The sequence below is a fragment of the Halyomorpha halys genome, unplaced genomic scaffold (genome assembly GCF_000696795.3).
Source record: "Halyomorpha halys isolate HHAL.00 unplaced genomic scaffold, Hhal_1.1 Scaffold494.1, whole genome shotgun sequence".
Taxonomy (NCBI): Eukaryota; Metazoa; Arthropoda; class Insecta; order Hemiptera; family Pentatomidae; genus Halyomorpha; species Halyomorpha halys.
This window is the reverse complement of record NW_027110283.1, coordinates 1360334-1373371: the sequence shown is the minus strand read 5'-3', so window position 1 is coordinate 1373371 and position 13038 is coordinate 1360334. Positions and strand designations below refer to the sequence as shown.

The following is a 13038-nucleotide window of genomic DNA, read 5'->3' as shown; positions in this document are numbered from 1 at the left end:
CTGGCTGGAAGCCCCAAAATCCACTCTTGTTCTCAATGTCTCAATTAGCTTTCTATATTTATTACTGCAGTTCTTTTTAAAATTTATTACCCAAAAATGGATAATGAAAGATGCTATAAGTAATGAAAATGCACTGTTCCCAAACTGCACAAAAAATAATGGTTGTTTGCTATTTTTCTATACATAATGTAGCCAAAATTATAAAACAGTTATCTTGCTCTGTCTGATTGCTAATTATGTGGATCGTTTGTATTTGAAGAGGTATTAACTATTTTGTTACTATTAAAACAAATATAATTTTTAATAATTAATAACAGTAGTAATTATTCGTATACTTTGCAACATCAGTGAAATGGTAATGAGTTATATTAGTCTAAAATAGTTGTATTTAAAAAAAAAAATACATAAATCTTCAGGAAAATGAATTATGAAATAATATTTTATTTATGAATAATTTTTGGTTTACAGTCCTCTGATTCAGTACCTCAGGCTTTGGAGAAATATTTTGGATGGGATCAGGTAGAGGGTGCTGGAAGTAGCGGAGGTTCTGGTGGAGAAGCTTGGCAACAGCACTATCTCGAGGAACTTCCTAACGTTCTCATTCTTCACCTCAAGTGTTTCCACTATAAACAACAATCTTGTCATAAGATAGTCAAAGCTCTTGAATTCCCTGTTGATCTTAAAATAGACCCAAGTAAGTTAAAATAATTTGTATGTTTTTTTTTTTTTTTATGTTCTAAATTTAATAATTTAAAAAATCTTAATTGTGAAATGTTATTTTAAGCTATTACTCATTAAGAATATCGAACTAGTTGACACTACTCTTTTTTTTTAGTTGCTTTACTGTTAAAGAAAAAATATTCTTCATGTATACATAGATCTAAGTTTTTGGCCTACAAACTGAGATAGGGTTCATTAAAAAAAAAAAAATTATAATACGGACCACAAAACAAATCACATTAAGCAATGAAAGGCAAGAATAATATCTTAAGACATTCTGAAATAAATCTTTAGTGCGTGTACCTGTGTCACGATAAAGATGACTCTTTAGTTACGTTTTTTATTTGTCAATACAACAATATTTACACTTGACATATATAACAAAACATTCATAATTATTATTAACATAACGTTCGGTTTTTTTTTTTAACAACACAAGTTCTTCATAATTAATTAATTGTAATTGATCATATGGTGAGAGGTTTCAAATGGGTTTGCCACTAAAAGAAATGTAAAATAATGAAACTATAAATGAATTGTAATTAAAAATAGATTTAAAAGAAATATACTAAAGAAATAAAAATGTTGATAATAATTTCGACAATGGCAAACCCATTTCCAACACTCTGTTTGCAAACGTCAATTATTGCCGCTGAAGACGTTAATCTTGCCACCACAAATCTATAATGTTCTTGCTATCTAGTTTACACAGCTTTATCCTAAAGTTGTTTTTTATTTTTAATTTTAATGTGGTTCTGTTGCCTAATTTATCTATAATAACTATTTAGGTACTAAAATATTCAATTTTATTCTGTTTTTTATTTGTTTTTGTTTTTTTAAGGTGTTATGCCTAAACTGATGAATAAAAATTAATTTTAATATTTTAATTTTTTACAGAACTGGTTTCCAATAAGAATAAAAGTAGTGTTAAAATGAGGCAATACAAGCTTTTTGCAGGTGATTATTATTTTTATTTTAATACTAATTTGTTTAACAGTTAATTATTTATTTTTATTAACATAAATTAGGTTTATTTTTTGTGATTAAAAATTTAAAATTCTTCAACTGAGACATTAGCTATAAAAATGGTGTTTTCTTTTTTCTGGAGACAATATTTTTAGGATCCTTGATATCTATTTTGTTTTTATATAGAAGGTTCAAAGTTGTCTCATAATTTTTAAAATTGTATAATTGTTAGAAAGAGAGATCATAGAAATGTCTAAAGGTGGTTCAGTTAGGATTTTCTTTCTTGTTTTTGTGAATTTTTTTAGTGGAGTAATGTTGACAAATAGATCGTCTGTGATGTAAGAAATAATTTGGTCATTGAGAATTACATCAAAGGTATGAAACGGAAAGTGTCTGAAGTTTGTAACAAAAATCAAGTAAACATACAGAAAGATAAGGTAGAGTTTAATCAATCCAAAGCTGGGAAACGTGTTCGGAAAGATACAAAGACAACATTCAAGTTGATGAAGAATGTTGTTCTAAGCAATCTTTTTCAGAGTTTTTGAGATGAGAACTGTATAATTTGTATAGTTGATTCTACCGAGAGCTAAAAAGGTTTGATAGAGATGTATATTGGCTTTTCATTGCTCCCCAAATTACAGACAGTAAATCCAAATTTTGAGGAACAGTTTTTGTGGAAGTATTCTTCTATACACAATCGTGTTTAATATTTAGTCTTTCCAATCTCTTTTTTGTGGAGCTTCAGAGAATGTTTGAAAAATTATTGTAATTAAAGGAAAATTAATCAAAGGTTTATGAAATAAGGAAAAGATAACATTGTATGTATGAAATGACTATATCATTGTTAGACTGTCTTATACTTAGCTGTATCCTCAACCGTACGCCCACACTGCATGGAATTGTTTAGGAATCTGCGATACAATATTCCTCATTGAATTACACATTATTCTCATACAAAGACCAATCGGCTGTGTCTTTAAAATCCATACCTCAAGATTTACGGCCTGTTAAAAAGTGAAACTAGTGGTCAGTTAACAATGGGTTCAAAAAACTGTTTTAAGTTTTATAGAGGAAAAATTAGCTATATCCAAACCTAATACTTGTTTTGATGATTGTTTATGTTGTTAATTTTAGGCTTGTTAGTATTGTTTAAAAAAAAAAAATATTAAAATTTATTTTTGTGAAAAAAATTCATGTATGTGCCTGAATAAATAAATGCTTGTTTTATCAGTTTTTACTTCCATAAAAAAATTTGTAAAACAACAAATGAGAGCTATTTTCATTTTTTTTTTACATAATTTTTTTTAAATTTTACATTGTAGTGTTTTGATTATGCTTTTCAGGCAGAGAACCTTTTTTTCCAGCTACTGTCTCAATTTACACTTCCAGTACTGTTTTTGATAAAATTTTTATTGTTTAGTATTTTATGAATATTAAATTTTATTAGTTCATAAATTATACCATTAACTATTTGATTGGTTGTTATGAGATTTATAATTATATGATTATTAATTTTTATGTATTCAATCTCATTCTACATTAGTTTTGAATATTATTTTTGAAAATTTTATAGCGAAAAAGTAAAGGAAGCATGTATTTTGCAATGTCTAAATTATATTAGAAAACTATTTGACAGAGACTATAATCATGATGGCACAAGTGGTACCATAATATATAAATAATGTATGTTCATTGCTTCCTCAATCTCAAAATTTTGTTTAAAAATTCAATCTTTACTTAAATAATAAGATTGAAGATTAGATTTACCTTAAATATAAAGCAATTTTAGTTAGGTTTCTATCTTTCAATATCTTACTTTTAGAATGTCATTTGAATTAATGTAACTTTAAAATATTGTTCTTGTTACACAATTCTATGTACACTTGTACTTTTCTTTAGTTATTTGTCATTTTAGTTTCTCTTTTTTTTGTAAATAACTACTCTTATCAATATAATTTATAGTGAGATTTTTCTTTATAAATAAGATATAAAAAATAAAATTACAATTACTAGTAATTTTAGGTTAGGATATATTTTTGATCTATGTTATATTTGAACCCCCCAGATATTAGCCTACTTATTCATTTGAAGTAATGTGATTAAGAGTGCCAAGTCTGGGAATAATAATCAATGTCTTTCTACATACTCATTGCATTAAAGCCATTGCTGTGATTGCAAAAAGACTGACAAAAAATATAGGTTAAATTTAACTTTAATATTTTTATAATCTTGGAAAAACACTAGCTCTAGGGGAGGCAAGGCATGTGGGATCACTGATTTCAATGAAACTTTTTCTTTTGGCCTACTACTATATCGGAAGAAATTTTTGTGATATAGTATGGATTTTAACTCTCTTAATACATATATTTTTGTTATTCTACATCCAAAAACAAATCCAATGGTTTATTATTACTCATATATGCCAAATTGTAGTATTGAAATAATTTAGTCCGACTGGATTAGCAAAGTAGAATAAATAATTTTTTATGAAGGAATAAAGTTGATAGTCATTTTTCACACCTCGTGAAGAACACATTAATATATATTTTGATAGTATTCTAAAAATTATTTTTAACTCAAAATTTTCGCCTTACTTGGTGGAGTCTTCAATTCTTTTTTTCGAACACCACAAACATTACAATTAATTTGTTTTGGTCTACTTTACTGAAAATTACTTCTGATTTTTGTATTATTTTATGCACTTAAACTAATCCAATACGATGAACAATCTTTTGATGTTATTCTACACAATAAAACAAACAAATTGATTGGTATATGATGACCATTAAATACATGGAGGACATAGGCGACTTACGATAATTTAAAAAATGCCTACAATTATTTTAAATATTCTTTTTTCTCGGCTCCTAGGGTGCGTTAACAAGAACAATTGGATGCGTGTTTATGTGTTTTTATTTTTCGATTTAGTATCATCAAAAAAAGTTTCTTTGAAATTGTGGTCCAATGTCTGTAGCCTCCTCTTGTAATTATTAAGTTGAAAGGGATCAATTTCTTCAAAAGGTGATCTTATCTACAGTCTAGTTAAGGGAATTCATGTCGGGTACTTTTCTCTTTATTGGATATTTTTTGTACATGTTATAGGTAATCTAGCATTATGTATCAAAGATTTGTTAGGGAATAGTAAGGAAGAGCATATATTACATTGTCCCATTATTCCTATTTATAGGGCCGTCCGTAGCTCAGGTGGTTAGACATAGTCCTACCGACCTGGGGTCTCTTGGCAGCGCCGGTCAGAATCTGGCCTTGGGGCATTGATTTTTTTCATTGAGTGGCAGTCCCACAAAATGATAAACTTGACCAACCAACCATTGTTAGGCAGTATAAGACTCAGTCTTGGCCGAAAAACAAAAAAATCCTATTTTTTAAGGAACTACTTTTTTAAAGCTGTCATCGCCAAGCTTGTTTGGATGAATGCTTTGGAGTTACCCAGTTCCTTATCTTTTCCCATTGCTGTTTAGTTTTCATTAACTATATTTTGGGTCAATGTATGTATCTATTCTCTTTGAACTATCCACCCATATCTTCAATAATTTCAAATTCTATATTTCAGTTCAATTGTGTCACTTTTTCAATAAATTATTGTATTTGGTTTTTAATACTACAGTATTTGTGTGCTGTGATTGTAAAAGTATATAATGTGTCCTAAATCGGTAATTTTATAATTCATTGCCATTGGATATGTTTAATGCTAAACCCTGTCTTGGTCAGTACTTTCAGAACTAATTAATGCTATTGCTGATAAACAAGTGCTGTGGACTATATTTTTAAAGGATTAAAATATATTAAGCAATGTAAAAAAAAACTATTCATAACTCAACATTACTTGGTTTATAATTTTTATTTTGAATGGTTTGTGAAATTCTAATTATTGATTATAAAATTTGGATATAAAATACAATTATTGATTTGTCATATGAATTATGAGTAGATTATTTAAGGTCTCTTTAAAACATGACTGATGCATTGAAGATCTTACCTGTTCTCTCTCCTCACACCTCTGAAGCTTTACTCAAGCTTAGTTTTGACTTTCAATCCAAAAACAAAAATATTCTCCTGAGCTCAGGTTGTGGTGTGAAGTGCGCCTTAACTTAAGGCTCGGCGTTACTTCACTTTAGAATGCTGGTTGGGTTAATGTTAGTGGGCTGTATTTGAAATTAATTGGAAAGAAAAATGGACATAAATTGAAGAAAAAATCTATTGAATAATTGTAATAACTGAATCAAATATACTAATACTGTTTCTCTCTCAGTGGACTTTGTTCTCCTGGAGTGTCCAGTACCCTTATTAGTTAAGTGGTTTACCCATAGGTGGCTGGAGCTTGATGTTCTGATTAATGTACGCTAATTTTGAGTCATGTTACTTAAACAAGATGATATAATAAGAATATTACAGCGTTATTATAATTTCTAAATTTTTAATTAATGAATATTTTGTAATTTTTCAGTGGTTTACCATGATGGTAAAGAAGCTTCTAAAGGGCATTACTTAGCTGATACTTTTCATGTCGGCTCTAGTGGCTGGATCCGCTATGATGATGCTGTTGTGAAAACAGTGACTGAAGGCATCATGCTGAAACCTAGGCCACCTCGTGTACCATATCTCCTTTATTACAGGAGGGCGGATACCATCGGCCAGCATACTCAGATACCAAGGTAATTTTATTTCTCATCATTCTAATATTGGAAAAAATAATCTGGACACAGTCATTTTTTTAGACTTGGAAACTTTTCAACCTAGTCATTTGAACCATCATCTGGGCTAAAATTGAAACAAAGATTACGTAAATACATAATACCATTACAACCCAGGGAATGTCAGGGGTTTGGTATTTTGTAAGGAAGTATTGTTTTTGGAATAACAGTTGTACAAGGAGGCTCTTATCACTGAGTCACCATGCTCCACACAAATACATTAAGTTACAAAATAAGTAATGAAAATTAAAAAAAAAAATATAACAGAAATAAAATATGTAATTGATACAATCATACCTAATTACTACATATTGCTTGACTGCAAGAATAATGATTCAGCTGTAAACTTTGTGAAATTGACTTATTGCGTTGGCAGGCTCAAAAATGCATTAATTTGATGTTTGTAACTTGATATGATTATACAGTGAAATCTCACTTACACAAAACATTCAGTTATGCGAAGAATTTCTCAATCCTCTGCGAAAACCTCTTAATTATGTGTATGTAATTATCCATTTATACGAACTTAGTTATACAAAAAATTCAGTTATTTGAAGGAAAGTTTGGACCCACTATATGTACATATTAGTAAATTTTATTCAGTTCTATGAATTTTTTTTTTCTTCCGTGGCAAGACAAAGGACGAAAAATACCGAGAAAAATGAACCAGTGAACAACATTTTTCCGTGAATAACATCCGGTCCCAATGACTTTATGTTTACATTTTACTCCCTACTTTCGATTCAAAATAAAAACTGTCAGTCTCTCGTTAACGCCTGAAGGGAATGTGTGTGAAAAACCGAATTTTACCATCATAAACAAAAAAAAATCTTTCTGTGGATGACAAAATTAAAATTTTGAAAGAAGTTGATGACAATCCGATTGTAACGAAAACTGAAATTGCGAAAAGATTATAACTTCCGTTGCCGACCCTAGCAATAATTGTTCAGAAAAGAGAGGAGATAGAAGCCAACTTTATTAGGGCTGGGCCAAGCTCTGCAAAAAGAGCTTGAACGCAAGGTGGCCAGTATGTTGATTTGGAAAAGGGAAAAGGCTTTGTTCGCTTGGTTTCAGGAAAAATGAGCTGACAGTAACATTGGCTAAGAAGAACGACCCCTGCTTCGGAGGAAAGAAAAGCAAACAACGAATTGCTTTTAACAATGAACGCTGATGGAACAAACAAAATGCGACCCCTCATAATTGGAAAATCACAGAAACCCCGATGTTTCAAAGGCATGGATGACAAGAAAAATTTTCTAACAGTATCTTTAACAGTTAGATTCAAAAATGGGCAAAGAAAAAAACAAGAATTCTTCTTTTAATGAATTGTTGTGCCACCCACCCGCCAGAAATCAAATTAAAAAATGTTCATGTTGAATTTTTTCCAGCAAATTGTACAAGTCACCTACAGCCGCTTGACCGTGGCATAATTGCTACAATGAAGGCTTACTACCGAAAACACCTTTTGCAACACACAATATCACTCCTAGAAGCAGGAAAAAAAGCAAAAAACATTGATGTTCTTCAGATAAGCTTTAAACATAATATGGAAGCTATGTACATATGTGCACTCAACATATTTTTTACAACAATCTGGCAGCCTCAAAGCGACGAAGCCATAATCGCAGAAATTGCCCAACCCCAACCGAAGGGAGCTCGTACGATTCCAATTCAGATGACGAAGATCCTTTGCCTTTTCCATCTTTTGCAGAAGCTCTTGAAGCATTTGAAGTTGTAAAACGTTTATATATGCGAAAGAAATTAGCGAGAAGGAATCTAACACCTTAACAGAATGCAAAAGAATGATGTATTCAGCCAAAAGCAACATGAAACATACAAAAATAATGCAATTTTTTTGTCAAAAATTTAATGATCTTTAATCCCGAATTTGTATACAATAAATAATTTTTTTTTTCACTTTACTTTGTTTTTCTTTCAACTGCATACATCATACGGTATATGTACCTACTATGTACGAGAAATAAATTCTCAAAAATATACATACATAATATGTATTGCGTATTCACTCACACGAAATATTCACTTATACAAAGAATTTTTGGTACCCCCCCCATATTCTTTAACTGAGACTTCACTGTACTTACCAAAGTAGGAATTTGATGAAGTACAATTCTGTTCTGATTAGTATACAGGATGTAAGTCCATATTCTTGATTTTTCATGAGGCGAAAAATAAAGTTAAAAAAAGTCTTTATAAAAATATAAGCGTTTAATACAGTTTTAAACAGGATATTATCATTATAAACTATAGTATAATATAATTAAATCCTTTGTACTAAAGGATAGAGAATGTTTACTGAGCTTGACTATGTTCTTAACATCAACATTTTTTGTTGACTTACAAACATCTAGTAAAGTCATTTTTGACTTTTTTACCACCAACTCTAGAAAGTCAATTTCACTAAGTGTTAAAGTTTTAATATTATTTTTGCGGAGCAGCAATGCATTAGTGTTAATTATATAATTGTGTCACTTATTCGTATGAAGGAGTTAAAGATGCTTATGTCTATTATATTTTTCATTTTTATTTTATTTCTATTATATTATTATTTTTAATATTTTTTATTTATAGTTTTTCATTTTTCATTGCTTATTTTATAAATACTATTTTGAAACTTTTATCTTAATAATTTTCACATGATTGGGTCAAAATGTCAGCATATCTAATAAAAATGACTATTCTGTTATTTTGGTTATGTTCTCCATTTTATTGACAACAGTCCACAAAATCAGGAGGAATATGATAAATGAAGGTTATAATAACTTTCAATGGTTAATCATTTTATTTAGAACTATATCCCTCTATTATTTTTTATCATTGGTTTGATAAATTGGATTTATATCAAATCCCATAGTGGTCTATAAACTAATAATTAATTTATTGTTTCAGGTAAAAGAGGAAGTGCTTTGGTCTTAATGGTAATATATGTCTTAAAGATAAAAGCTTTTTGGGAATTATTTGTATGTTACATTTTACATGTGCATGTATAAACAGCAACCTAATGAAAATATATATATATGTGTGTATGTATGAATACATATAAAAAAAAGAGATTTACAGTAATTTTAAATTATTACCAAATATAAATGAATGAATCGTCTGAGTAAATTTATGAATTTATATTTGTGTAATATACTTAACATGAATAGTGACTAATATTTTTTAGCGTATGTCATAGCTTTATTTTTAGTAATTAAAATTTGATTTAGTGGTTTCCTGTATCTTGTTGTTATTCTGCAAATGGCAAGTATTCAATGTTACGGTTTCCATTTTTTAGAAAATATGGACTGATGTATGAAATCCTTAGGGACGTACAGTTTAGATAAAATTATCTAGGAATAATATTCTAATTTAAAAGCTTTACCTAGATTAGTCCTTTTAAAAGTAATTCTAGAATTTCTGTTGATTATAATCATATGGAACAGTATTGATGATCTGCCGTTGGTATAGGGAACCACAAAGCTGCCTTGATTATAGATATCAAGTTTATTGTTTTAATTTATTATTTTATTTTTTTTTTGTTTTGTCTTTTAAATTAGTGGTTCTTAACTGCTGATAGAAATTGTAAGCATAGCAAAACATAATTTTAAAGCTTAAAAATGTGGATTTCATTTATATCTCTAGCCACTTACCCACCTGTCATGTACTGCATGTATATTATAACAATTTATGTATACATACACATATGTTAAATACTGATAAATTACTAATGGTTCCTATATATTTTAAGAGCCACTGATTTAATTGTTATGTTTGTGCCCTCTACTTGTTAGTTTTTTTTTTCTCTAATAATTATTATTTTTATTCTAATATATGCACTTAGTGAATGTATTGATTAATCAATTTTTGTTATAACTATGAATTTAGAATTTATAGTTTGTTTTTTAATTATTAAGAACAAAAAGACTACAAATGTGGTTTGGATATGGGATAAAGGAAGATGATTTTCTAAACTTTTTTTAATAGTTATCTGAACTCTTTTTTAAAAAAAAAAATATATATATATATACATGTAAATTTGTTTTAATGTGTCACCTTACAGACTGATGAAAGTAAAAGAGTAATATACATTTAGTTTTATACCAATATGTTGTAACTTTGTTACAGTTAGATATAATTTTAAGTTTCCGCATGTTAAGCTCAATTTTTGTTCAGTTTGCATCAGGATCATATGTATACATAGTTAATACTACTCCTCGCTCACTTTTTTATGATATATTTAAATTTTCACAAATTTTATTTTGGAAATAAAAGACGAAAAGTTTCGATGTTGATAATTTTATTTCTTATTTGTTATGCATTATTATTTTTAGCTTATCAATAAAATACTATATTTTTCACTAATTTAATAATGAGAAGATAATATGTTTTTTTTTTTACAAATTAATAACATTAAAAGAGACTGTTATCCTTGTTACAGACTCATTGTGCAAATATATTTATAATTTTATTGTATGTGTTTAGAATAATTGCCTTTTGCGCTGTGCTGTTATTTATCAATGTTAATATATTAATAATAGTAATTTTAAGTATTACTGTACATTTGCAACAGACAAGAATCCTTTTAGACGTATCGGTGAAATCTTTTATCTTTTGGTATATATTGATGTTTACATTTATTTATTTATGTATATTTTTTTTTTTTTTTGTTACGGTTAGTGTAAAATCATAAAATTGTGATATAGCTGTTATAAATTTATTTATAACAGGACAAGATCTCCTAATATGTCTGTTTCTTGTATGTTGTGAATTTGTACTTAAAGGTTATATAATATATTTAATTGAAATAAATTAATAATATACTGTAAATATGATAGGCTTAATTGTTTGTAAGATAGAATGTTTAAATGTTTAATTTAAAACTGGTAAGACTTGACATATTAGGTATATTTTGTGGCCTAATTGTAGGTTTTTTAAAAAATTTTCTGTTGCTTTTTGGTCGTGCCTAGTCAGTTGTGGTAAAGATTAGTTTTGTTTTATATTTATATTTATTACGATGTCTCAAATTTTGAAAATAATTTTTTTAAATTGATTTACTTTCCTATTATATGATAAATAGTTCTGTTACTTTTTAAAAGTTTTCTCCTGTTTGTTCCCTTCGCTACTAAGTTTGCAATAGTAACGTTAACTATTATTAATGTACAGTTGTGTATTAGTAGATTCGATTGACTAATATATGAATAGTTTATAAATGTAAAAAGATAAATCAAAGTATAATGTATTATATGTACTATTTTGGATGGTTCATGCCCTTATTTTGGCAAGATATGTTTTATGATTTGTATTAATAGTTTTTAATTTAATATCCAGCAATATATGTGTATATATACATATAAATGTATCTATATATATACATATATTTATAAATTTGAGAATAATATAATATGGAGAATAGATAAGTAGATCAGTCTGGGGCTTTCTATCAAAATGGAAAAGTAATATAAAAAAATAAAAAGCTTCTAGAAAGAGATTTTTGAAAGAATGTAACGAGTTTTAATGGAATTATAAGTGCACTTAATCGTATTTGTATGCTGAGTGTTTTCAAAGGGGGTTGTGTTGTTCGTTTTAGCCTTCTCTCATTGTACAGTGTAATATATTCTGTCCTTGTGCTATTTTATATGTATAATGTATACATTTATAAATATATATTATATTTTTGTTCTTACCCTTTTATAAGAGTTGTGAGGAAAAGTTACAGTGATATTGTGTTTTAGAATAAAAGGTCTTTATAATATTGGTTTATTTCTATTAACGGTATAGATATATTTATATCTTACTGCAGTTGCTCATAGTGTTAATCAAATTTCTGTTTGTATTTTAAAAAAACAAAAAAAAAAAACTGGCATTTTCACATTTTTAAAAATTTTTATATTTGTCTTGATGGAATTTATTATCTCTTGAAGGATGTGAGAACCTCTATGTATCGAACTTATTTTCTTGAAAAAATAAATTAATAAGTTAAATATTTAGATTTAGAAAAAAAAATTATATTAATGTGTGTATGTACAGTTTTACTAATTATTTAATTAATGGTTAGACCTATAACCTAACGAAATTTGCACTCATATATTTAATTAAAATATATATGTAGTATTTACATATAAATGAATATACGTAGTGCTTTCTTTATTCTTTGATAAAGTAGAATTTATTGTTTATTGTTTTTTTATGTAATATATTTTTGTCTTATTTTCATTACATTAAAAGTGTACATGCATGCATGTATTTTGTTTGACATGCAAAATATTTTTTTCTAATAGAAGTTGAAAATAAGAATTTTTTTTATGAATGTTGGAAGTTCTATGCATAGAGGTTTTAACTGTAAATACAAATCTGAAAATTATATTGCAGTTGTGGGTTTTAATGGTAAATTTTAAATGTATCTAATGTTACATTTCTAAATTGTGCCAAATTTTCAATATTTGTTATTTGATTTATTTTTAATTTGTGTTTCCCTTATTTTATTTTTATTGTGAAAACCCCCTAGTCTCACTGTCTTGTAAAGACACCTATTTTATATTTTGTTTGAAACCCTCTTTGACATGATAAAAATTTCTTTTCATAAATATACCTTTTATTTCTTAAATTCACGCTTATCTTTCCTGATGATCACTCCAAG

At 27.7% G+C, this 13038-nt stretch overlaps 1 protein-coding gene across 3 annotated transcripts in view; it reads left to right on the top strand.

The window, feature by feature from the left end:
- The window catches only part of Usp10 (ubiquitin specific protease 10), a 36081-nt gene extending 23096 nt beyond the window's left edge, over window positions 1-12985 (top strand). For all 3 annotated transcript variants that reach the window (XM_014425080.2, XM_014425081.3, XM_067048442.1), the window contains exons 9-12: window positions 469-694; window positions 1618-1677; window positions 6152-6359; window positions 9309-12985. In XM_014425080.2, coding sequence (XP_014280566.1) covers window positions 469-694; window positions 1618-1677; window positions 6152-6359; window positions 9309-9312 — 498 coding nt within the window. In that variant the 3' untranslated portion in view covers window positions 9313-12985. The remainder of the gene's footprint in view (window positions 1-468; window positions 695-1617; window positions 1678-6151; window positions 6360-9308) is intronic.
- Window positions 12986-13038: the final 53 nt, after the last annotated feature.